Genomic DNA, 26,988 nt, shown 5'->3' on the forward strand with positions numbered 1-26,988 from the left:
GGGAGAGAGCAAACCCTTCTAAAGGTGTGGGGAGGGAATTTAAATTTCCTTTAAATTTTATGTTTTTCTGTTTCTTGTAGTCCCCTCTTGATTTGTTCAACTCGGAATCTGAGAGCAAGGATAACAGGGAGCGTGTCTTATCTCTTTATAGTATTAGCACTCAGTAGTGTTTGGCACATAGTTGTGCTGAAAATGTATGAAAGAATGAAAAAATAATCACTAAATAAATGAATTGTTACTCTTGAAGTTATTGTTTAACTTCACATATGCCCATTTTCCCTGAGAAAGGTAGTAGACAGTAAGTATGTATGTATTTATTAACAATATTTGTTTTGAAAAGTTCTTGCATTATGCTGGAAACTAGAAATTTATCCCACACTTGCCTCCTCTCAGGATTGGGGAAACAAATTGAAAGGCAGGTATCTTCTAAAGTTAATTTTAACTACAATTAGAGAAGTTTGGATATTACACGTATTGCATTGAAACAATTGGAGACAACTTACACCTCAGTGAGCACAATCACTACACTAGAAACTGACCCTTTATTAACTAACTACCCCTTGAGCAGAACCTTCTGGTAATTTGTCAGGGAGAGTACCGTTGACCTTTGAGCAACTCAGGGTTAGGAGTGCCAACCCCCACTCAGTTGACGATGCCTGTGTGACTTTCCATTTCCCCCCAAGTTAAACTACTAATAGGTTACTGTTGACTGGAAACCTTACTGATGACAGAAACTGGTGATTAATACATATTTTGTATGTTCTGTGTGTTATATACTGTATACTAACAGTACAGTAAGCTAGAGAAAAGAAAATATTAAGAAAATCCCAAGAGAAAATACAGTTATGGTATTATATTTATCAAAAACAATCTGTATATAAGTGAACCTGTACAGTTCAAAACCATGTTTTTGGGGGGTCGACAGTCCTTGCTTCCCCACCCCGTATTCTCTTTCCTTTCAGACCCCTGATTCTTATCAAGGCACATGGCCACCTGGGAGGAAATTAATTATATCACATTCCTTGTAGCTTGATAAAGCAAAATGATACCGTTATGGGCCAAAGAGAAATAAGTGGAAAAGTTCTGTGGTGGTTTCTGAGAAAACGTAGCAGAAAGAGGATGCATGCCTTTTGCCCCTTCAAGTCTTCTTCCATCTTGCTGTCTGGGATTTTGCTTTGGTCATCACCCTGAAGCATGACAAGAAGGGTCTTCATAGGAATGGCAGAGCAATGAACTGGAAAGAGCCCCCAGACCAGCCTTTGACCCCCCCAAGTCTCAACTCCATTTGGTTGGTGGAGATATAATCTCTTCTCTTGTTGAAGCCATAAATTCTCGTGTCTTCATTACATGCAGCCAGACCTGATCATAACGGGCACACTATTTTACTACAGGTCAGTTTTAACATCTCACGATTCCGTGGCCCACCTGAGGATTGGTCTTTCTATTCTCTTGTTTATTTTGCCGTGTCTAATCATTTACTCTCATCATGGCATTCTGTGTCAGGGCTTTGATGTTGGCATTGTTCCAGAAAATAATTGATCTGAGCGGTTTTACTAGATAATCTACAGTGGTACAGGGTTAACAGAATTTTCACCACCCATCTGGGGGGAAAGCAGCTAGATTCTAAATTCTAGAATGGCAGCATCGTCCTTGTCTCATAAAGCGTAGAACCCTCTTATGGTACTTGAGTGTATTTGGCTTTTCCTTCAACACAACCAATGCAGATGGGGAAGCCACTTTTTAGGGGCATTGGAAAGATAGGCACATCTTATTATGTAGTGCTCAATGTGGATATTTGATGCTCAGGGGCTTTGGGGGCCCCACATCTGGTGAGAAAGCTAATTATAGGTCACTGTTGAGCAGGAGGAGCGATTTTTCTCATCTCTTATTCTTTTGGCTCAACCTGACTTTTTTATTAATCACTATAGTGGCTCGTATAACCTTCCTCCCAAAGACAAAGTGTTGGCTGTTGCTTTGTTTTAGGGGAAATATCAAAGTGCTTGATATCAACATCTAGAAATGTTCATCCATGGAAGCTAAAAATTGGGTAACAGATTCTTTATGTCAGCTGAACTACGGGTTGTCTTTGGTTTGATCTATGTCAGCCTATGGACCTAGGATCCAGCTTGACCTTCCAAATATGTCCTCTCTCATAGATGAGAACAGAGAAATTCAGAGAGAAAAAAGGTACATTTCATTTTCTATAGCAGCCGTTGTGGTGACTGTTGGGACATACTTTCTGTGAAGATTGTGAACTTGTCAGCCTATGAAGTTCATTTTATGATTTCCCAGAGACGTGTGTCCTGGTTGAGGGCATATTCTAAGTGCTATGGGACAAATAAAGAAGAGCCAGGAAAATTGAGCTTAAAATGAAGTATTCATCCAGAACTAGTGATCCACTCCTCTTGCTTTCTAGAGTTGGTTTTCTTGAAAGGACACACCACAGAGGTCTGGGCCAGTTTTTAAGAGAAAAAGCTCCAAATACCTAGGACAGATGTCACTGATGGGAATTGCCACTACTGAATTATTAGAAGGAGTATTATTAGGCTTGGGCACATTTTCTTTCTCTTACACTCACTGTTCATGTACACCTGATGCGTATTGTTCACTCTTTTTTGCTGGTGCGCTAGAAGGGTAAGCTTCAAATTCAAAGCTGTGTTATCTAAAAGTAGATGGTAAGTTTTTGAAAGCATATTGTACTGTAGAATCCTAACAAGTGTAGTGTTAGTTTCCAGGACCTGCGTGAGACCGATCTGAGGAGTCAGGCAGAGTGAGAATCCTGGGTATTATAAATACAATGACAAAGTTGGTGTGTCACCTTTATTTCTCCAACGCCTTCATTAACAGAGTACTTAGAGTTCTATAAAACTCAGTTGTTGTTGTTTTTTAAGAAGCCATATAGTAGTTATTCAAAGGAACCCCTGAAGTAATTGCTTTCCTAAAGTGAAGAATTCTTTGAGTTCGGACTTTCGCGTCTTCAAACATGTCAGTGTATCAAACATTAGTATATCAGATGTCATCAATATTTGTTATTTGTTTTTGTTTTGTTAGGGAACTCAGATAGCCAAGAAGCCTAGTGGAAATAACTTCATTAATTACAGGTATAATAATAAATGATAGGAGCCAAGAGGTCTTGGTGTCCAGCCATTCACTGGCCATGTGGCCTTGGTCAGGCCACTGAGCATCTCTAGACCCAAGGGTCTCTATGTTCTATCAGGTGAGGGGTAGAATACTTCTCGTTCCAGCCTATGAGATCTATGCATGTTTTGTCTTAAAGGTCCTTGCCCTCAAGAAATTTCAGGTTTTTTTCTGAATTTCCTTACTTCTTTTTGGCTTGGCTCCAAAAGTAACATGCACTTGTTGTTTATGAAGGATAATTCAACTAGAAAATGTATTATGCAGAAAGGAAGTCTCCTTCAATTCCACCCTCTGAGAGAGAATCATTCTTAGAATAGGTATATAATGGTCTTGGTTTATTTCTATGCGTATATTAGTATTCTTGTGACAGATACACACATATATGTATGTGTATATATAGTACATGTATTTATGTGTATGCACATATCTGTATATCTTATTTATACTGCACTAAAACTTGGTATTTCCAACATGTAACAGTTGAGATAATCTTTCCATGTCAGTATGTCTAAAGCTACCTTATTTTTTTAAATTGAGGTATAATTGACATATCACACCATATTAATTTCAGGTGTACAACATAATGACTCAATATTTGTAAATATTATAAAACGATCCCCACAAGTCTACTTAACATCTGTTATCATACATAGTTACACTTTTTTTTCTTGTGATGAGAACTTTTAAGATCTCTTAGCAACTTTGAATTGTGCAATATGGTATTAGAAATTATAGTCACGATGCTGTACATTACATAAGCTACCTTATTTCTAAATGCCTCGTAGAACATCACTGATTGAATATTGGAGGCATACTAAGTATACATTTTGGCCAAATGGTCAAGTGTTTGGTCCTATTTAGCTGAAACTAAAAGGAAGTATCAGTCATAGAATGGATGTCTGGAATACAAAAAAATTTTTAAAATTTCAATAGAACTTGAAATTTTTTAACAAAAGCTTTTAGTAGTCAGCTTTAATTTTGACAGCATATAGGCCTTTTTCTTTCACCCTCCTGCCTGCTGTTAGATTGATCCTGTGCTCACTGTACTCTACTAGTAGAGTCTGGTACTGCTGATAGTAAGCTGTCCCTTGGCAATTAACCTTGCCCTCTCCAATAATAACTAGGTAAAGACTAGGTTAAGAATAGGTAAAGATCTCTCTCCACATTAACCACTGGCCTTGGAGATTTGCGTGATGATCACGAGTTTGACTGAAGGAATCCCAGAAATGGAAGCATTGAGTGCTGCTTGAAGCATCCTTTCTAAATATTTTCAGAAGCATGCTGAAGATTGCTGCCAATGCATGTATCTAACTTTCTAACATTTTTGCTGCCTCACACAATTAGTCGATTGAAAAAAATTCTCTTTTACTTTTGGGTCTAAAACAGTGGCAGCCATGCCACTGACTTTCAAGATGTAACAGAATTGTTTCAGTTCCACTTGTGTCTTCGCTTTCATTCGTGCACACCAACTTCAGCACTGTTTCCGGAATAGAAGGATAGGAGACTTTTTATAGGTAAGAAAAACGTGAATGCTCAAAGTCTTACCAGCTTTGTTTAAATTTGCCTCCCCTTATTTAGCAAATTTTAGTGAATAAATTACATTCTTAATAAGCAATCATTGGATTTAGCTGGTCTGCTCTTTTGGTATGCTTATCTGCAAAGTAGACTATCCTGGGATTTTTGTTGCTGTTGCTGTTCAAGCGGCCTGTATAGCAGGAACTAGCTCCTCCTCCATCTTGTTTGAGGGTATCGTGTGAGTATACAGGGCAGTTCCACAATGTCTTGTAACTCATGAAATTAGTCTTTGAAGAAGGAAGAAAGAACAGTACTCCTTTTATGGTTTCTCGTTCTGTTTGTTACACTGCCCCATAATTACCTTGTGAACACAGAGCTGGTGAGTGTGACTCCTAAGACACCCTTCCCATGTTTGTCCCATTGTGTACCACAGTTGCCAGTCACTGTTCCCTGGTTTCCACTCTGTACTTCATGTGGATTCATCATGTTTGTGTGAGAGACTGGGAGCTCTTGAGCGAGAGAGTAAAGCAGGAGCAGGATTGCATGCACTGTTAATGTACTGTGCCGTTGTATTTAAAGGAGGTCTGCATGTTCAAATGTCTGACACACAGGATAGAGGCGGAGCACCATTGTTTTTGTGCATGTTTCAGTATAATTCAGAAAGAATTCTGGTAACTTATTTCGCAGAAGCACTCTTGATGCCAGGACTCATCATTTGGACATGTCTGAATACTCTTTTCATCTTCAGTAACAGGATTAGAGACATTGGCATTCTGTAGCCATCTAAAATTTTAACAAGCTTATTTTTCCAAGTTAGCCTCTATATGATTTATTTATTAGAATTTTAAAACTATTTTGAAGTTTGGTTACTATAAACAAAATGTGTTTTCGGTATCTCATTTTCCTCAATCTTTTTCTTCTTTGTATTGTTTATGTATATATTTTGTATGAATCAAAGAGAACTTCATGGATGTCATTGTGATTTTATAGATTTTCCTATTCTTGAAATTTTTACATTGCCCAATTGCAAAAGCCATGTCTGATAACTCTACTATCTTAATCTCTGTGGATCTTTTTAGGTTTTTTTTTTTCCTCCCCTTCCCTTAGTTTTCTGTTACAACCTTGGTCTCATCTCCTGATGATTTTTAATAAATTTTGGACACTGGTTATAAAAAATAGTAGAGATAATTTTAGGCTACTGATAATGTCCTTTCCCTCCAAAAAGGGTATACTTTTGCTTCTCATTGGCAGAATCAGAGGTTAAAATGATTTACAGCTTTGCCTCAGGCTGTGTGGGGGCTGGCTTTGTCCTACTTGGTCCCCACTTCAAAGACGGAGTCAAAAGGGGTCCCACCTGAAAGGCTCGATTTTCCACGACTCTTCCTCATCCTTGGGCTCTGACCAGCAATTTTTGTCCGCTCTGTGCCATAAAACTAGCAGAGGCTTCTGTATCTTCACAACCTCCTCAGTTCTTACTTTGTACTCAGATTTTCAGTTTCTCAATAGCGTCTTTGGGAATGAACAAATGCCTTGGAGGGAAGAAGCAGTTTTAAATATTGTTAGCATCTCTTCTTTCTGGGACCTTTCTCACTCATGTTCTCACCTGGTAACTCTTTTCAGCCTTGTGTCCCTAAGTTGTTCCTCAGCAAGAGGATTGGTTGGCAACAAGCTATTTAGCCATCGTTGGAATCTTACCTATATTTGAAAGTGAATATTCAAATATTCAAATATTAAAAATAAATAAATATTTATTTATTTATTCAAATATTAAAAATAAATACATGTAGCATCCCTTGTTTGCATTACTGTTAATCTTGTGCTGATTATATATATTATAGTGGCCTATGCAGTCATAGCACCATTTATAATCTAGAAGTTCAGGAATGCCATGGGGCGCCTGTGTGGCTCAATAGGGTAAGCATCCAACTCTTGATCTCAACTCAGATCTTGTTGTCAGGGTCATGAGTTCAAGTCCTGTATTGGGGCCAAAAGAAAGTTCAGGGATGCTAAAAATAACACTGAATAAGGTGTTCAGATATTTGGCCAAGTTTTAAAAATCTACCAGTTTGATTTCTAATTTATTCATTTATTACTTATTTCGTATATAGATATTAGCAAATGGTATTTCTTATTTTCAGTCCTTTTCCTCTTTTTCTATTGGGTGGTTTTATTCTGGTTGATTTGCAGAAGCTTTTTGTACTTAGGAGATATTAACCCTTTGCTTATTAGTGGTATAAATGTTTATCATCAGCAAATATGGCTTGTATGACTGCTACATTTTAGGATTGAGTTTTTTTCCTGTGGCCTTTTTATAGCTCTTTTAAAAAACAAATATTGTGGGGCATCTAGTAGGCACAGATTGTTAAGTTTCTGCCTTTGGCTCAGGTCATGATCCCACTGTCCTGGGATCGAACCCCGCATCGGGCTCCTTGGAGGGGAGCCTGCTTTTCCCGCTCCCTCTGCCTGCTGCTCTCCCTGCTTGTGCTCTCTTGCTCTGTCAAATAAATAAGTAAAATCTGAAAAAAGAAGAAAAGGAAAAATGAATATCGCAAGATATTTATAAAGAAATACAGTTATAATCACGATACATACATGCACGTATATACTTCTGTATTCCGTGCACATATAAGGCCTTATTAATTATTCAGATCCTTTATGTCATAATTTTTGAAGGGATCAAATTGATTCACCAATGACTAAGAGTGTTAATTTTACCCCTATTCCTGATAGTACTGTTCTTGGTCCCTTTTGCCTTGAATTTGATCTTGCCAAATGTTGGGGGGGTGGTATAGATTCTAATTTTATCTTTGTCTCTTGAAATTTGAATTCTTCACGTCTTTGTCCCTCTCTTAATTTAGAAGAATGGATTCTATGGTTAAATCCCCTCAGAGATATCACAAAGGAGGAAATGTCCCTGAACCGAGTCTTGGAGCATAACTACAGTAAGAAATGGGTAGACGAGTGTGGGTCTTCCGGACAAGCGGGAAGGACTGAAGAGAGGAGAGGCTAGGATGGAATAGGAAGTATGTTTGGAATGTGATAGGAGGCTGGCTCAGGCAGAAGGTCGGAAGAAATAGGAATTAAACTAGGGTTATTAAGGTTGGGACCATATTTGGGGAATCCTGAAGCTAGGCAGAGAAATAATTCTTTATCAATTAGGTGTTCTTAAGACAAATAACCAAGTAAGTATGCATTTACTAAATGAGCCTTGGTTCAAAGCTTGCTGTCCAGGGTCGTCTTTCATGATTGTTTATGCTGATCTTACAGGTTCGTTTTCCTTTATTCCAAGAGCTCAGTACCGTGATTCACCTGAACTAATCTCATGCATATTCTTTGAGTTTTATTTTGCATTTGACATTCTAACCAGGAGACTTTGGGGGTGATGTTTGAGGCTGATCATCTCACTTCAAAGAGATAGTTTAAGCCTGTTCTAATGTGGGTCAGCCTAGACCTTCTTTCCGTCTGTTCTTCTGCCTTTTCAGCTGTGCCCACTCCCCACATCATAAATATCTGTTTCCTTGCATACACTAAGCAGATGGGATGAAAATGTACTAAATACGAGTAGATGGCCATGTCTACAAGCCTCTTGAGTCATCTCTCCAGAAGCATGTAGATGGTGGCTTACAGAGAATCGTGTGAATTTTCAGGTGCCCACCAGGCCCAGATTGCTGTGTAAAGAAGCGGAAGCCAGGAACTTCTGTTAAATGCTACCACTGAATTTGGGGCTTTGCTTCTCAGAAATGGCACTTTTATTCCCAAGCAGAAATTTAGAGAACTGAGTGTTTTTCTTTGGCTTTTGTGTAAAATTATTATTATTTTTTCCTATCCCTAGGGGACTCCTTCTCACAGTTCCGGTTTGTTGAGGAGAAAGAGTGGGATGGTGAAGCTTCATGTCCAAAACAGGTAAGATGGTTTGTCTTGACTGTGGATTGGCTCTTCTCAAGGCTGAAGACAAATGCCTTTATGTTACTGTTGAGATGAAGTCTTGGGGTAGAAAAGAGTAGTGATTCATGTACAGTTTAGCCTCAGTCACCTCAATTGTTAAGACCATTTTCAGGGAGCTTAAATTATACAGGTCCTTGGAGCTAGAATTCACCTGTGTAACTGGCCGCCTGTGTGAATTACTCATAGTGTATCGTCATGGTTTTGAGTGGGCTACTTTGCCATTTGGCCTGCCTTCCTTTTTCCTTTCTGTGAAGAGTTTCCCTTAGGGTTGAAAATTTATCCCCCCCCCCACACACACACTGTTTTTGGTATTAGGTGAAAAAAAATCCTTAATTTTATACCTTTAAATAACTCTTCCTCTATAGTTAGGAGAATAAAGCGAGAAAGTAAGAACAAATGCCACAGAAGTCTTTCAGTGACGCCATAAAGCCCAGCTACCTCATTTGCTTTTTGTTCATGCCATATTTTTTCCCCAAGGGTTTTCGATTATTTTCCAACTGTGATTTGATGGATTCTTTCCATAGGGGAGATGACAGGTATTCTAACCCTTTTAAAAAGCACTGAGAATCAGTGGTGGCTTGTCATCTGCTCCCCAGCTCCATGGCTAGCGCCTGCTGTCTCATACAATAATCTGACAATCTGTCCACAGTTTCAGACACGTGACCGAGTAGCAGACCTGAAGGCCAAAGGTAGGGCATCCTCTTCCCCATTCTGCTACCTGCTCAGTACACACACACCTTAAGTGGGTCCTTTTCTCTCTGGGGTGGTCTTCTGTGTACTCGTTTGGGATGGACATTGGCTTACCATACAGACCAAGGGGGTGGGAAATTACTTGTGAAATGACTACCTGTCACTTTGCGTAGAGTGTGTATTACAACATGGGAAAAATAGGGCATTAAAAATACTTGTCTTTGCTTCAGTCTGTGTGGGCATACGCCTGAGGTACAGTTTAGAATTCCAAGACAAATTACAAGCAAACAGAAGTCATCAAGGAATACAGCAAAAGCCAGACAACTCACATTTCAACTTCTTTTGAACCACATTGACTATTAGAGAATATTTCAGTTATCCTGAGAATTTCAGATAATTCTAAGGTTCTTCATGCATCAGAATACGGAGAACTTATTTACTAGGTATTTTATTAGTTGGAACTTATTCAAAGGTGGATAAGACAGAGACTGTGCTTGTTCATTGCCCTTCGCATGGCCACTGACATATAGTAGGTGACCAGTAAATATTTACATAATAAATGAAAAAGAGTGTGACATAAAATAAGTGGTGTCATAAATGAATTAAGATACTACTGTGGGGGCCACTTTGGGCTGGAAGGGATTGAGATCAGTACCACGGGAAAGAGAGAGAGTCTGAATGGGCCTTGGTGGGTCAGTGTGATGCTGGAGGTCCTGTTGAGTGAGGAGAGCTGATAGAACAGGCATGCTCGGAGTCAGAATATAGCTGGATTGCAGTGTTCCCAGAGAAGGAGGCTTCAGGGGTAAGTCTGGGCTGGATAATACCAGCAGTCTGATCTTCTTCTAGGGGGAGATTTAGCATGTGGGTGAGAGCATAGATCTTGGAGAGACAAGCCTGACTGTGAATCTGAGTTCTGTGACTTGGGTGAACTTCTTTCCTTTTTTTGTGTTCTCATCTGTAAAATGGAACTAATAATAAAATATAACTTGGGCTTATAATGAGGATTACATTAAATACAAAATAAAAGCTCCTTTGTGCAGTTCCTGACACATATGAAACACTCAGAAGTAGCTCTTATTCCTACTCTTATTTTTTTCATTAAAGTTTTATTTGGCCAGAAAATGGAAATGGCTAGATTTGACCTGAGCAGCACTGGAAAAGAGAGATTGAAGAGGGAAGAGGCAGGAGGCAGGGAAACCAGTCAGGAGGGTATGATTTTGGGTGAATGACGGGATGAGGAGCATGGGGAAGTGGGAGTGGAGGAGGGCTCACTGATAGATGGATTTCAGCAGAGGACGAACTAGACTGTGTCACATGTGAGACGTGCGGACAAGAAAGGTGTGTGGTGGCGCAAAGCTTTCTAGCTTGATGATTAGGCAGGTGGTGATGCCATTGATGGGCTACAGAGAGGGCAAGTTTACTCTGAATATTTTGAGTTGATGTGTGGGTAGGACCCATCCAAAACTAAAATTCATCACTTGCCCATCAAAACCTGTTCATGTCCCACTTAACTCCTCACTAGGTTCTGGTTTTGCTTACTTGAGAGAGAGAAAGGTGATAAAAATTTTGGAAGGTATAATGGTCTGATCAAAGGCTATTTTTTCTTCAGCTGCTGAGTGGACTTTCTAGCAGGTTCTTTGTCTGACACAGACACTGAGATTCAGAGTCTAGTAAGTAGTAAGGTTCCTGGACAGAGGGGACAGGTTTTCACTACCCACAGTTCTGTGCACACTGACCTCAGAGAATGGGGTGGGACTTTGTTCTAACAGTCAAGGCTGGCTTCCTGCAGCCAGCGTGAGTATGCAGGCGGAAGGCATCAGGGTCAGGCTATGAGCTCCAACTGTGAGTGACCGTCAGAGTTGGCCTGGTAGATATGGGGACTAGCCTCTCCAGGCAAAAAACAAAATAACCTCTCCATTATTTTAAGACACAGCAAAAAGCTAATTTGTGGTTATTATTCCAATGAAGCCTATTTTAAAATTCACACTTGACTATTACAAGCATTTCACCTCCACTCCTTTTATGTTAGACCTTAGCTTTAGCCCTTTGTGGGAAAGACTGGTGCTGAGAAAAGGAGTTTTCTTCCAAAGTGGCATTTGGTGGCAGGTTCTAGGCTCCAGGACTCCTGCACCTCCCCTGCTGGTTTGAAGTGTCTCTACAGCATCGTGGAGGCCCGTGCAGTGTCTGCAGGGCCTGGGATGGTGGGCGGGAATTAGAAAGGTGGGGGAAGGAGACCTTCCAGGAGCAGACGCCGCTAGATGTCCATCATCCGGCACGTGGCTCAGAAGCACAGCGCGGCCAGTCCCTTTTTATTTGATAGAAAGAGAGAGAGCGAGAGAACACACAAGTAGGCAGAGCGGCAGGCAGAGGGAGAGGGAGAAGCAGGCTCCCTGCCAAGCAGAGAGCCTGCTAGGGGCCTCCATCCCAGGACCCCGGGATCACAACCTGAGCTGAAGGCAGACACTTAACCAACTGAACCCCCGCCCCGGCACCCCTACTTTTCATTGTTGTGGCTATACCATGTAGTCATGTTGCACATGGTGCTAAAGAGGGCAGAGGAAGCGTGGCCACTTTTAGCCAGACCCCCTGTACACCTCCATGGTCCTCCTGTCTGGGGTGCTAAGAGAGCAGCCGGTGAATGGTGGGCACGCATGGCAGGGGTGAAGTTCCTGCTCTTTCTTCGCTGAAAGGAGGGGGTCTGCTTGTGTGCAGCTCTATGGGCGTTGGGGAGGGTGAGATTTCTAGTGTGTGATGTGCCAACATACCCACGAGCTAAGCATTTGGGATCACACTTTCTACCCGCTGGAGAGTGTTTCTTCAAACTTGAAAATGAAGACTTGACCACACTGATCTGGCCACAGCCCTTAAGGTGCTAATAAGTGCAGGGCTGAGGAAAGGCCTGGAATGCACACTGAATTTCTGGTTTTCTTGTCAGGGCTTTACCAGCCTCTATCCTGCTCCCTAAATACACTGTGTGTTTTAGAAGGGAGTTCCTTTTTTCCAAAACCAGGGCCTATCTGGTGCTGCCAACATGGTGTAGCTAAGAGCCAGCCATCTTGGGACTGTTTCTGAAGGGCAGGTGAACAGCCACACCATCTCTCGCAGCCCGCTCAATGACACAGCAGTGGCTGCTGTGGGCATCAGGGGTTACAGTGGGTCCAGATTAGGGTCAGGCTCTTCTTGAGCTCACCGCCCCCCCCCCCCCCCCACAGTGAACCCATTACCCAGGATGTCCCAGACACTGCTGCGGTGGAATCCAGACCGGCTAGGTGGGCCCTGACTTCTCTTCTAACTTGAAGCCAGGGACAGTGCAGTAAGCTGGGTTTCCAGCTGGACCTGGGAGGGCTCTGGTAGATGAGGTGGTTAGCAGTATCTGCCTCTTTGGGTTATTTGTTCTCTTGGGTGGCCTGGGCCCCAGAAAGTAGCCATCAGACTGTTGTCAAGCCATGAAATAATTGGGAATGTTTCCTCAGCTGCTGTCAATTTGGGAGGTCATTGCCAGGATAGGTCTCGACTTCCATGAACGGGAGAGGAGTCAAGGGAAGCTTTCGGTGTTGTTCACACAGAGTGGCCCTAGCTAGCGGGCAAGTCTGCCTCCTGCTTTCTGGTTAGAACAGAAGCCTAGACCACAGGCTGAGCCTATGAGCCCCGTCTCCCTGCTTAGTCGGCCCTTCTCTCCGCTCCTGAAGGCTGGCTGTCTGAATTAGAGGGAGGGGTCCACTTTGATCCCCTTAAATGCTTATTTTTCAATTTGCCAGTAATTCTAGAAGCATCTGTAGTTTCCAGGTTATTGTGCAGTCTCAGTGTGGGGGTTATCACTGCCCTGTTCTGCTCTCACAGTGTGAACTGTCACCCCAGAACATAGCTTCGGTTTTGCTCATCTTAACGCGATGATAGAAAGTAGCAACCATATCAAGTGGGACCTAGGATAGGACTTACTCTCCACTGAATGTAATGTCAGTGGATGGTTTATTTCTTCCGTCATCTGCTGCTGTTTTATCTCTGAATGGTCCTTTGTACTTGTCACCTGACAATGCATATAATTTTTTGTTAATAGAATTCAGCATTTTATGTGGACTGTGAGTCACTGGTTCGAGCCCTTCAAGAGCTGCCTCTCTCACTCCGACTCAATGTTGCTGCCGAATTGGTCCAGGTAAAAATCCCAACAGCATCGTGGGTGCGGGTTAGAGCATATGAAGAAGAGTGAAAACTGTCACTGTGCGGGATGGCTCACAACACCCCTTCCTTCCCCAAAGCTGAGGCTTTTGTATCAGTGTAGCATTTTCAGAGTTTTAAGGAGGAAATGAAATAATTTTTAGTCTTTTTTTTTTTTTTTTTTTTTTTTTTACATTTTACATGTGAAACATTTTGAAGGATTGAATGAAATGTGAAAGAATAAAGTCTGGCTGGTTTTTTGCTCAAAAATTGATGTGCCAGGCTCTGCATTAGCACTAAGTAGTCAGTGGTGATCAGACATTGTTTTTGATCTCCCAGAGCTTAATCTACTGGGAAATAGGAGTATTGATCAAGTTCTCCAATTGCGGCAAGTTCCATGAAGGAGTGTACTGTGCTATTAGAATCTATAATAATGAACCTGATCTATTCTGGTGTGATTAGGAATGGCTTTCCTGAAGGACTGTCAGATGAGCCGAGATCCAGAGTATAAAAGCACGTGAATGAGAATTTAGAGAAGAGTGACACAATCAGCTCTGCCTTAACACTACTGCTTGTGATGATGATACCCAGGACCGTTCTGGCTGCAGAATGGAGTTGGCAGAATGTGTGTTGGCAAATGTACACAGGCGTGTGCGTACACGCCAGTGGAGAGCGGGTCAGGGCGAGCAAACTAGGAGGCTGCTGCCACAGGCCAGGGTGATGGTGTTGGTGGGACTGGGGTGGAGATGGCAGAGTGGACTGGACTTGGACTTGACCAAGATGTACTTCAAAAGGAAACTAAGCAGGGCTTGGGAAATACTGGAAATGGAGAGCGACAAGTACAGAATTGTTCTCGGCCTTGCAGCTTGTGCAACTCAGCGAGGGGGGGTATCAGGAAAGATGGGTCTGTGCCTCTGAGATATCAAAGTGGAAGTAGGACTTGGATATGGAAATCTATAGATGAGAAGGAAGGGCTAGAAGCATAAATGTAGGAGATCCCAGTGTAAGATAGCAACTGATGAATGAGCAGAGAGGGGGAGGCCCAGCAGACCATATGACAGGCAACTCACAATGTAGTTGTGGCTTGACTGCATTTTTAAAAAAGTGAAACCCTGAGCCGTACTAATTGTAAAGAGAATCCCAGCAACTGAAGCGGTCAGCTTCGTTCTGCAACTGAATGTGTCACAACACTTGAGCAGTCACATGAATTGGTTACCTACCCAGCTCTTGTTTCGGTGGCCCTGACTGACCTCCGGTTTAGGGCAGCAAGCAGAATTCAGGGCTGGGGTTAATGGCAGGGCAGGGAAGTAGAGAGGATGGCATTTCTCTCTGATTGAGTCACCACGGAGCTCCAGGCATATTTGGGCTGTTTGGGATTTTATTAGTGATTGGGAGAGCGCTGCTGTCCCTGCTGGGTGGCCAGGACACGTGCGGCTGTGGTGCATTCCCCACAGAATGGGGCTGGGTTAGCCCAGTACAGTACAATGAAGGTGATGGGGCCTCAGGGAGAAAAGTGAGGATGTCCTGTCAATGGTAGGCCTGAGAGTAAAAGTACAGATTAATTTTAGTAACTTTGAAAACCTGGCTAGTTTTAAACCACCTCCTTCCCCTCGTTTTACTCAAATGTTACTATGGGTCATTCTAGATGACCTTTATTATCAGTGCATTTAAGTACAGTGAACGATCTGATTTGCTAATAACTTCTGGGTGCCTTTTATAGATATTCATCTCCTCACAGATGTAAACCTGTGTACATTCAAATAGACCTGGGGTACTGCCAGTTCCCACGGCAGTTCCCGAAAGACGTGCCCTTGTGGTGTCTACTCCGCCATTGTGCAGAGAGGCGGGGGTGGGCAGAGGGGGAGGCACAGTCCCGGGGTGTTTCAGTGAGGTCTTCCCCATTTACCCCAGCTCAATAAGGAAGGGTTCTAGGGCAGGGCCTGAACTGGGGGACCCTTTGTGACCTTCCTGTCTGAACTGAATTTCCTCTTCCACCAAGTTTGGCTTCCATCATTTTTGTTTCTGTGTAAGCAAATAGGGCAAAACTCAGATTTTTACCTGCATTATGATGCTTCTCTTTCAGACCACCCTTCCTTTAGAACTTCCTCAGGTGAAACCAAAGAGAAATGATGAAGGCAAGGGACTGGGGATGCAGTTAAAAGGGCCCTTGGGGCCCGGAGGAAAGGGCTCCACCTCCGAGCTGAAATCTGCCGCTGCTGGCTGCCCCATGTACCTGGGTAAAGATGGCCCCAGCCCGGCTCCCTCCACGGGACCTCAGAAACCCACCGCCCCCCTGCAGGCGGCAGCAGACCACTTGGAGGAAGAATTAGATCTGCTGCTTAGTTTAGATGCACGTGTAAGAGAGGGAGAGAACACTGCACCAGTCGAGACCGTGCAGGCCCAAGAATCTGAGAAGGATGGGGAGGTGGCCCAAGAAGAACAAGGTATGGCTTTCATTTTATTCCCTATCCATCTTCTCACCTTTTCTGCCAACAGCCCCACTGGCATCCCGTCCCTACCCCTCTCCAGCAGCTTCTGTCATCGATCTGGTGTTGTCTGCCGACATCTATTTCTGGGCTCACATGGCCGCTTCCCCCTGAGCTGACCTTTCGGACAGCATTCCTCACTCAATACAGCAGGCTCGCAGGGTGCTCCCTGCCCGACTGCGATATTAAACCCAGGGCGGCAGATGGACCCGGCGCTGGAGAGAGGCATGCAGATCCTCGTTGCCCTCAGCTGTGCTGTAGCAGACCTTTTAATCGACTGTCTAAGCAGGACCGTTAACCAGCTCTCCAGACTTGTGGCTTGCTATTTCCGTCTTATTTTTGTACAAAAGAGCACTTCGCCCTTTGTGCGTGCTCTGTGAGACCATGGGCCACCTGCTATGGAGAGGCCAAGGCCAAGGCGGATGTGTGCCCCGTCCACAGCTGCATTTGAGAACCTGTGAAGACTTTCCAGGAGTGCTACAATAGTAAAAAGAAAACTAATCTGTTGGTCTTTTTAGGAAACTTAGTGAACTGGAACATTCAACTTCAGAATAAACAGAGGATCAAGTCTCCCCCCCAATTATTAATTTGTTTAGCTATTACTGTATCTTCTTGAAGAGTTGAAGCCGTAATAGAATGTTTCCTGTTATGTAATCAGAGCTGAATTCCATCACAGAACAAACCCCAAGGAAGCCTTCCCCTCAGTTTTGGGACTAATGTAAAGTCGCTAACACTGCTTTTATCTCCCCAGGTCCTGCCGAGCTATCTGTGTTGGGAGAAAAGAACGTGCGGTCTGAGCAACCAAATACATCGAAAACTGTTACTGAGGAGGAGCTTGAAGACTGGTTGGACAGCATGATTTCCTAACCTAAAAGGAAAAGAAAAAAGAAAAAAGAAAAAGAAAATGAGAAAAAAAAAAGTGCCTGACGCAAATTTTGGTTGCCTTGTCAGTAAGGGTGGGCCCCCAGCTGTCCTTCCAGAACAGCTGGTTGCGGAGCACGCCCGAGCCAGTGTGTTCCATCACGCTTGCCGCAGGGAACGCCTACCTCTATGTTCCACGGCGCCTGGGACTACCCATCTATGAGGCTCGCTGCATCCGCTCTCTGGCTTAGCAATCTCCAGAGTACTTGAGGGCAGGGGATGTTATGGCTCTTGTTTCCAACCTCCTTCCTTTCAGTGTTTACAGCAGAGCAGGTGCTGCTGATAGATAGCAACAAGGCATTCATTTGGCCAAAATAAACGAACGCTGCTCTATGGCATTCCTTTCTTTCTTGGGGGGCGGGGGGTAAGGCTCTTTGTCCCATGCCCCTTTTCCAGTAATTACAGGACAGCCATGGAATCATCCAGAAGAGGTACATCACCAGAGGCCGACACCACAGATTGGTACGTGGTACTTTATTGCAGTGGGCACTTCCTTTGACGTAAGGAGATTCACCTAAACACAGCAGCTCCACTACTTACAAGGGAACCATAAAGCAGTACTCAATTTGGCATAAGAATGACATTTTTCTGAATTTTCAATACAGTACTTCTAATAACAGCAGTTGACAAGCTGTTACTGAAAAAAAAAAAAAAAAACAATAGGAATAACCTTCAAGTGCAGTTTCATAAAGACAGAAGATCAACACAACCCATTAATGGAACTGTCCATCTGAAACAGAAACATAAAAAATTTGCATAGCTATATCTAAAGAGATTTTAAGGCACTTAATCGATAGTTCAGTGTCGACAAAGGGTTGGTTGGTTGGTTTTTTTTTTTTTTTCCTATTTTAACTGCTTAAAGCTTTTCAGGCTGATTCTGAATGCATTCACTAGCAAGTACCATGGGAGAAATTTGCAGTTAAAATGATTTTTTTTTTTGTAATTCAGACCATGAGTCACTAGTGGATACTGTCATGTGACATTCAAGTGTGTAAAATTTCAGGTATTGTGCGTTGAAGACTTCATACTTCTAGTTCTTTCCTCAATGACACCATTTTCCATTACAGCTGAAAACTTGAAGGTATTCTCAACTACAGTTTCCTTGATTCTTTGCCATCTTTTAACATTTTGATAAGGACTACGTCCATTAGGCACAAAAAGCCAAATCAATTCATAAACATCACATATTTGTAACACTTTCTTGTAAGGGAGGCATTTAGAATATGTCACATTTCAAATATTTTGCAGAGCTATAAAAAGGATTTATTTCGCTGGAAGTAGACCATCTAGAATTGTGGAGTTTCTTTCATTCTGATTTACCCAAGCTGATCTTCATATTGTTTCCGAAAGCAGTCACCAGCCGGGAAGAAATCCCAACATCTTTCTTGGTACATCTTCCAGACGTAAGATTCCTGAAATAAAGGAAACAAAGGGTACTACTTTTTAAACCACAGTAAGCTAAAACCCAGGTGGTGTTTACTTAGTAGGTCTCCCTTGGAGAATGGTGGCGGGGCCCAACCTCGTACCTTCTTCCTTGCTCTGCTCCCAGCCCAAGCTAGTTTAGGAGCAAAAAGTCATTCCCCACCCCCACTCCAATTCCCTCCCCCCAAAACTCAAAACACTGAACAAATGCAATGATTGCGAGTAAAAATGCTGAAAGATCTAGCAGGAGGCTGTTTCTATGCCATTTGTAATTGGTAGAATGCAGAACACACAATGAAGAGATAGTGAGTGCTAGTCGGGGCAGATGCCTGGAGATCTAGAACCAGTTGCCTCTCAAGTGTCTGAGCTGTGAAGTTTTCCTACAAATCTGATAATGTTTGAGTATTAGATAACCTACCTTTTCTTCCCTTTGTTCTCTTGTCTTGGCATTTGTTTCTCATACTTAGTCACAGAATCCCTTTTGACACATACTTTCACTCATACTACCCACACCTCCACGGTCCCTATGTCACCCACACATGAGGTGGTTATCTTTCTCCGGCTGTCTCTCACGCCATTTTACTCTCTTTGTTAGAGCCACCCACTCAGCTCCTCCTTGTCTTTTTGTCTGTAATGTTCTCCCCACCTCCAGCTATTCTACTGAAGCAGTAACCGTAAGGGTTTAGAAAATGTCAGCGTTGTTGGGACGAATAAGCAAAGTCTTTAGGAAGAGACTAGAGGTGCCTGAGGATATTGGCTTCTTAGGTCACAAAGGGATGGCAGAATTCTGCAGAGGAAGAATGTACACTGGAAATGAATGAAGTCATCTATCTACTTCAGACATCCTATGTTCTGTTGAGTCTAAAGACTTCTAAAAGGGGTACAAGTCTTAAGATATTTTCTCACCTGACCCGTGTGTTCTGTCTCATCTTTATTAATCAGGTACATCAGGAAGAACCTGGAAAAAGATTTAAATGAGAAAAAGACAATATTACTTTGGTTAATCTTTTTGTGAGGAGAAATTTTACTATTACTTGTGAGAAGAATTTTGGCTGCCTTTTTAAAAAATCCTAACTGGGGGCACCTGGGTGGCTCAGTCAGTTGAATGTCTGACTTGTTTTGGGTTCAAGTCATGATCTCAGCGACCTGGGATCAACCCCATGTGGGGCTTGGCACTGGGCACAGAGCCAATTTAACACCCCCTGCCTATCTGCCTTATCCCCCACCTTCTGCCCTATCCCCCACCAACATGTGCTCTTTCTCTCTCCAAAAAAATAAAAATCCTAAACAATGAAAGGTAACCAAAACTCTTACCATATGATTTTTAGTGGCTTAACGTAGAACTAAAATTGTGTGTTTCTCAAGGATAGGTCATGGAAAAGGTAGAAAGCATGTAACCTCGTTAAGCTGTTCTCCTCTAGAAAGAGTTTTTTTATTGTAGACCTCTGAGAAATGCCAGTGTAGTGTCACTTGTGCTAATGGTGGTGTGGCTAGGGTTCGAGTCTGTTCATCCAGTTCACCCAAGTATCCACGGAAGCTGGGGCAGGTCTTTGAGCTCACACTGTAGGATCTCAGAGACCACTTTCAAAGGAGCCTGTCTTGTGCCCTCAAAGACAGGACTGGGGATGGGGAGAGCCTGAGCTCCAGACTTCAAATTCTCTCAGGGTCTCCTTAGATCTGCAGCTTTAGCAACGATAAAAAGATTTCATTCCTTCCTTCCTAGTCCTTTTAGCAGACTAAGAGGGCCGCACGGCAAATAGTTTTATCATGTTCAAGACTCGGGGATGGAAGACTTTAGTTCCTGGCACATTTATTTGACAAAGCACCACTTTTAGGGGGAGTTTCAAATATGAACAAGATGGGTTCTCTCTCCTCCAGCATGCTGCTAGCAGTGCAGAGAGCCAGAAAGGAGATTATAATATGTAGTGCCAAGGGAGGATGTCAAAGGGGTACGGCATCACAACACCCTTTCACATTTTTCTACTCATGGGTCCTGATAGAGGGCCAGGTGCTCACCTTTTCTAGAAGGACATCCATTCGCATCGCCTCCATTAAGATGGAAACTCTCTTCATGAGAGTTAACAGTGATGAATACTCATGACTTGAGGAAGGATATATTAAAGTTTATTTTTTTTAATTTGTGTTTTTGTCTTCTAGTATATAAGGTATTCTAGCAAAATGATAGGTCTTTGGTACTTCTTTTTGACAATAATACCTTTCCCAATGGCTAGGCCTGTTCTATCCTAAAGATTGGTTTTTCCTGAATAATAAAATGTAGACCCAGAAGGGAAGACATGGGCCGGGGAGCAGCTTTTTCCCTCTTCTTGAAAATGATCAGTTACAGAGAATATAGATTACCTGCCCATTCAGAGTCTCTTTAATATAGAAGCTTCATAGGGTACAAAATGGGCTCTGAATAACTTGTTTCTGAGTGACGGCTTGACCTCAGAAAAAGTGAAATGCTTATTAGCACCTTCTGGGGGCCAAGGACTTCTACCACGTGTGCTAGGATACAGCAGTATGAAACACCCGCGTCCCACAACTATCCCGCTCTCCTGGAGCTCGTATGTTCCCAGGAGAGGACAGTCGGGGTGAGGCCTGCAAACTGACCACAGCACCCAGCAACAGGCAGCTCATGGACCACCTCAGTAGGAGCAAGTGTGACGTGGTGGGGAGGGGCCTGACTGGGGTGGGTTCAAAGGAGAATGGGAAGAGAAGATTTGAAGACAGTAAGCACAGACACTTTACGTTTTTTTACTGGAAGGGAAAGAAAAGAGGGCAAGAGCTGGCGGTAGAAATGGGGTGGCAGACTCTTCTTTGTTTAGGATAAAAAAAAAATAACACTTGTGTGGTGACAGGATAAATCTGGTAAAGAAAGAAATTGCTGTAGTTATAGGACGAGAGGAAGGCACGGGGTCTCATCGCAGGTGCATGGGCTGACCTTTGTGAGGTGCAGGGAAAACCCATAGCACACGTCGGTCAAAGCCCGGAAAGGCAGGGAATATGGACAAAGAGGCAAGCTCATCGAGACTCTTTGAAGTTTTTTCCTAACTGCCTCTACTTTTTCAGAGAAACAGGCAGAAATGGCATGTACAGGGGGGAACCCTATGACATAACTGTGTATTTTACTCTGCAGCCACTGTCACCTCTGTTGACCATGGATACTCACAAATAGTTGGCTAAGTTGTGCTCCTGTAAGGTATGTGTTTCAAAGCCATGAGGAGTCGTGTCAAAATAGTCATTGCCAATCCCACAGATGAAACATTTAGTCTAAGATGAATAAGAGAAGCAGTAAAGGCATTGGTACACATGACATTAATGGCAGGAGGGAAAGGGCTACTGATCTCTGAATGGACAGATGGAAAATATGTCTCTCTCTCATGCTTTTGGCTATTAATCCTCTCCACAGTGTCCCATCGTCAACTCCTAGCTAGCAGAGCACGGTGGAGGCAGCAGGGTGGCAGGCGGGGAAGCGGAGAGGTGCTGGGCAGGGAGGGTGAGGCAGAAGCAGAGCCCGGAGCTGGCAGACAGGCACAGAGGACAGGCACGGCAAGCAAACTTTGTCGGTCATTTGGCTAAGACTGGCCCTACATAATAGCAGACCCGATTACTTAAACCCATTTTCCGTAAGATACAGAAATAAGCATTGGAGCAAATGAAACATTACCTCCATATCTTCTCGTACTTGTTCCTGCTGGTCTCTTAGCTCTCCAAAAGCATCAATAATAAGACCTGGTATTTTAAATACAAAGACAGATAAAGGGTTTAAAGTAATCTGTTCAGAGGCTTGGGGTAGAGGTTCACTGGTAGAAGCTACGTTTGTTTTGTAAACAAAACAAAACAAAACAAAACAAAAAAAACCCTAAAAAAACCTAGGAAGCAGAGTGAGAAGGAGATAACCAGTTCAGAGTGGGGGATAAAAGGAGGTGAGGGGTGGTCCTCCATTCCAATTCTTAGGGTTCTTGTGTCAGTGTCTGTATATATCTCTGGCTTTATGCCTAGACACGTGCATGCATAGTAGATGCTCAAATTGTTAACTAGTAAGTGAATGTATAAACCTCTCTATGTAATGTCATAGATCGAGAAAGATAGTTCTTTATCTTTCTCTATGACATTATATAGAGGTAGGTACAAGGCCCAGTCATACTTAACCTAACTGGCCACCCTACCTTGAATGATGGCCAGCAAGATGACAATGACGAAGAAGAAGAAGGTAATGTCAAAGACAATGCGGTACATCTCATAAGGGTCACCAGCAGGGTCTTCAATTTCGTCGCCAATGCCCCCTCCAGCTCTCACTCCCACATACATGTGGAACAGGTAACACTAGAGAAGAAAAATAATGGCAGTTCAGGTCAAAATCACAGAATTTTGTGTTGAGCACGAGGGTTGTTAGCTCTTTCACACAGCCGGGTCCCAGCATGACGGCGCTCCCCGGTGATGTCCGTCCTTGCGTTGCTAGCTGCTGGCCTCGATGCCCACTGGTCAGAATGGGATCTCGGAATGTGGCAAGACTTGTTACATTTAGTCTTTAAAAGATATTCTTCGCTCATTAAAAAAGAGAATTCAGGTAGGGCATGTATAAGTTAAACCAACTCTGGGCCCAGAGGAACATGCGTTCACCAGACAGTAGTTTGCCTTACTGAAAGTGTCACCTCTGGAAAAGGCCTCCTCTACTTCTGCATCCTCTATGCACCCGGGAGGACAGGGATTCCTGCCGTGTCCATGAGGAGACTATCTCCTCTGGGGCTACCTATGAGAACCAGTGCAGGCAGCCAGGAGCTGGCTCCCAGAGCAGTGCGCCATCCTACTCAGAGGGGCATCCTACTTGGAGGGGCGAGGTGCAAAGGGAAAGGCAGTGATCGTGGAAAGCCAGGAGTAGTGTGGAATGCATGCTGGTTGCACTGGTCCTCTCCCAGCTCACCTGGAGCTCTGCCCTTTTTGCCCACGAGCAAGCAGCTGGCTGGACAGCAAGACCTCCTCCCCTCCCCGCCAGCCTGCTGCTCTGACGTATTTTTCAGATGATAGTAGTTCTTCTGAAAGAACCCCATCAGGCCTGTTGGAATAAACTGAGCACCAGGTTCTTGGGAATAGATCTCTTTCAGATTTCAGAGAACCCAAGTTGGACTTCCAAGAAATTTAGCTTCAGGTCCATTTGCGTTCAGATAAAGGTAACTGGCATCTTTAACACAAGGACAGACAGACAAGAACAGCCCTCCCCCCACCCCTGCAGTGTGGTCTTTCCACCTGGGCTTCTGCAACCTGGCTCCTTCCCTCTCTCGGGGACACTTCCCCCTTTTGGAGGAGATCTGTATTCTGCTCTAATCTCTGTTGGTGATTGGCTCTCACCGTCATCATGTCATCACACTTCATATCGGGCTCATCGTCATCTTCACTTTTGTTGTAGAACTTGCGGAAGAAGTTGAAGGCCACCACGGTGTAGAGGTAAACCACCACGGCCAGGAGACCGACAGTCAGAACCAGCTGGGGGCAGGAGGGAGACAGGAGAAAGGAGGTGGGTCTCCAAGGAGACTCCAAGGCAACAAGAAAGGTGAGGTGGAAAGGGGACACAGGAGGGAGTGGCAGCGAAGGCTGTCCTACTGCAGGTGGACAAAACGGGCTCTGGGGAGAAGACTAATTTTGGACTAAATTCTATCTCCCCCAGGGCGCCTGGGTGGCTCAGTGGGTTAAAGCCTCTGCCTTCGGCTCAGGTCATGATCCCAGGGTCATGGGATCGAGCCCCGCATCGGGCTCTCTGCTCAGCGGGTAGCCTGCTTCCTCATCTCTCTCTGCCTGCTTCTCTGCCTACTTGTGATCTCTGTCTGTCAAATAAATAAATAAAATCTTTAAAAAAAAATAAATAAATAAATAAATAAATAAATTCTATCTCCCCCATATTCATAAGCTCTAGCATCTCAGAATGTGAGTAGATTTGGAGATCGGGCCTTTAAGGAGGTAAATTGGAATGATGGCTTTAGAATGGGCCCTGCTCTGGTCTACCTGGAGTTCTTCCAAGAGGAGATTAGGACACAGAGACGCCGGGAGCTGCAGGCACTGAGGGAAGATCAAGTGAAAAAGCAAGAGGGTGGCCAGGTCTAAACCAAGGAGGGAGGCCTCTGAAGGAAACCAGGTCTACCCCCACCCTGATCTTAGACTCCCAGCCTCCAGAACTGAGAGGAAATAAATGTCTGTTGTTTACACCACCAGCCTGGTATTCTGTGACAGCAGCCCTAGCAGACACATGCCAGGGGCCTGGGCTGGGCCTCAGCAATGTAAAGAGGGATTTAAGGACTGAGCAGTGACAGAGCTAGGAGGAGAGTACCCTTGCTTTTCTGCAGAGATGGCCACAGTGGAGGCTTCACAATATGGCTTCCACTCTAACGCTGCTTCTACAGAAAGTTTCTTTGGACTGGTGGGTGTCCCTACATTACATGTTTTCATAAATAACCATGAATGGATAATTGTCATAGCTTTGAAACTGCCATAAGAATTATTTATGATGGTTCAGTGAAGTGATATTTTTCATAAACAAGAAATCTACCTAGAACCTTTGCAGGGGTCATAGGGCAAGCTTGTTTCTTGGCTGGAGGAAGTACTCTAAATAGCATGATGTGGGATCTGCTCAATGGCCTATCAGAGGTATTGGGGCTGAGCTGGAGAGGTGGAGATCGCAGTCATTATGGAGATAAGAGCTTTGCTCTCGAGTTTTGAGTTGCTACACCAAAGGGGTAGGCATGAGAACTGAGATAAATACCAGAAGAAAAATATTCAAAGGCTTCTTTGATGAATAATAACTTACCAAACCTCAGAGAGCGGACCTCAGAGAATGCAGTTGGTTTTAGAAACCAAGAACCTGGGCTTTGCACCAAGGAAGAAATGGGCTAGTTCTGTCACTTAGCGGCTGTGTGGTCTTGGGTGAGACACTTAGCCTCTCTGAGCTTCAGTTCTCTTATCTGTCAAGTGAGCATAACGTCTACCTTACAAAGTAAGTTGTACCTGTCACAGTACCTGGCCCATGGCAAAAACTGGGCACAGTTGCTAGTATTGTTTTGTTTTTCACAATCTTGCCAGAGTTTATTTAGCAAGCCCATATAAGAAATTCATTGTTTAAGCTTTCCATTTAAGGTACAGTTTTGTGTAATGCCATTAAGCCAAATCAATAAAAACTGAAGTTTCAATATCTGAGTAAAGGGAAAGGAAATCTAAAAGACTGAACCGTAGAACTGGTATTCCACAGATCACACTTTGGGAAACACTGCCTTTATAGGATCAAAGTTCCCAAGACACACATGTAAAAATACACAAGGGCCTTTCTCCCAGGAACCTGTAAGGAAGCATTTAACACTCTAGGCAAACATCTAGATCACGGGTTCTGTTATTACCTCCCTAGACTTGAGCGGCTTGTATGTGGCAGCAAATCTCTATTTCCGGCTTTTCTCCATTCTTTTTATCATCAACCAAACAAGAAACAATGACTATGGCTACTACCAGAAACCTAGAGGAAATAAACCACCCTAAGGCCTGATGATCCAGAACCTTTTATCTTTTAGAAATTCTAGTACAGTGGACAATGTTATGTTAGTTCCAGGTGCTCAATGTGGTGATTCAGCATCTCTGTACGTTACACTGTGCTCAGCAGAGGTGCGGTTCCTGTCTGTCACCACACACAATGCTACCACAGTACCAAGGACTATCTTCCCTGCACTGAGCCTTGTATTACCACGGCTTATTCATCCCCTCACTGGCAGCCTCTGCCTCCCACTCCCTTCCCCCATTCTGCCCAATCCATCAACCCCCTTCCCTCTGGCAACTATCGGTTCTCTGTATTTACAGATCCGATTCTGACACATTTCATTTTAGAACAATTAAAGGTCAATTTTGACTTTTTTTCTAGTTGGAATCCCTATTTTTTAAGGTGTACAAAGTAATGATTTAATATATGTATACATTGTCAAATGGTGCCACAATCAAGGTAATTAACATATCTGTCACCTTACACAGTTACTGGGCGGGGGGTGCTGCTGTGAGAACACCAGATCTACTGTCTTAGCAAATTTCAAGTACACGAAACAGTATTTTTAACTACAAGTACCCTGCTTTACATTAGATCCCCAGAATTTATTCATCTCATAGCTAAAAGTTTGTATTCTCTGACTGACGTGCCCCCATTCCTCTATCCCCTGGCAACCATCATTTTACTCTTTGATTCTAGTTCAATTTCTCTAGATTCCACATATAAGTGAGATCATACAGTATTTGTATTTCTCTGTCTAGCCTATCTCCCTTAACATTAATGGTTCCTCTATGTTGCTGTGAATCCCAGGATTTCCATTTTTTATGGCTAATTAATATTCCATTGTATGTGCATATGACATTTTCTTCCATTCATCCATTGATGGACACTTAGGTTTTTTCCATATCTTGACTATTATGAATAATGCTTCACTGAACATGGGAATGCAGGTATCTCTTTGATATAGTGATCTCATTGGCTTTGGACATATACACATAAATGGGACTGCTAGATCATGTGGCAGTCCTAGATTTAATTTTTAGAGGAACCTCCATACGGTTTTCCATAATGGCTGTACAAAGCTGGGCCCTTATTAACTTCTTTATTTTCCCCCTCTCCTACAAGAAGGTTTACAGATGGGAGGGAACTCATGTATTATTTACGAAGTTGCGCTTAATGAGGAATGAAATGCTAAGGAGTTTG

General features: G+C 43.3%; 2 protein-coding genes across 2 annotated transcripts in view; one reads left to right on the top strand and one right to left on the bottom strand.

Annotated features, from left to right (window-relative positions):
- Positions 1-17,183, top strand: part of AVEN (apoptosis and caspase activation inhibitor) — a 179,450-nt gene extending 162,267 nt beyond the window's left edge. The window contains exons 4-7 of the mRNA XM_059372110.1: positions 8,486-8,556; positions 13,346-13,441; positions 15,527-15,887; positions 16,681-17,183. Coding sequence (XP_059228093.1) covers positions 8,486-8,556; positions 13,346-13,441; positions 15,527-15,887; positions 16,681-16,796 — 644 coding nt within the window. The 3' untranslated portion in view covers positions 16,797-17,183. The remainder of the gene's footprint in view (positions 1-8,485; positions 8,557-13,345; positions 13,442-15,526; positions 15,888-16,680) is intronic.
- Positions 17,184-17,253: 70 nt separating this feature from the next.
- RYR3 (ryanodine receptor 3) overlaps positions 17,254-26,988 on the bottom strand; it is a 355,591-nt gene continuing 345,856 nt past the window's right edge. Inside the window, 6 exon segments of the mRNA XM_059372112.1 lie at positions 17,254-18,262; positions 19,179-19,230; positions 21,442-21,542; positions 21,940-22,004; positions 22,442-22,598; positions 23,622-23,756. Coding sequence (XP_059228095.1) covers positions 18,167-18,262; positions 19,179-19,230; positions 21,442-21,542; positions 21,940-22,004; positions 22,442-22,598; positions 23,622-23,756 — 606 coding nt within the window. The 3' untranslated portion in view covers positions 17,254-18,166.

Source organism: Mustela nigripes, chromosome 13 (genome assembly GCF_022355385.1).
Source record: "Mustela nigripes isolate SB6536 chromosome 13, MUSNIG.SB6536, whole genome shotgun sequence".
Classification (NCBI taxonomy): Eukaryota; Metazoa; Chordata; class Mammalia; order Carnivora; family Mustelidae; genus Mustela; species Mustela nigripes.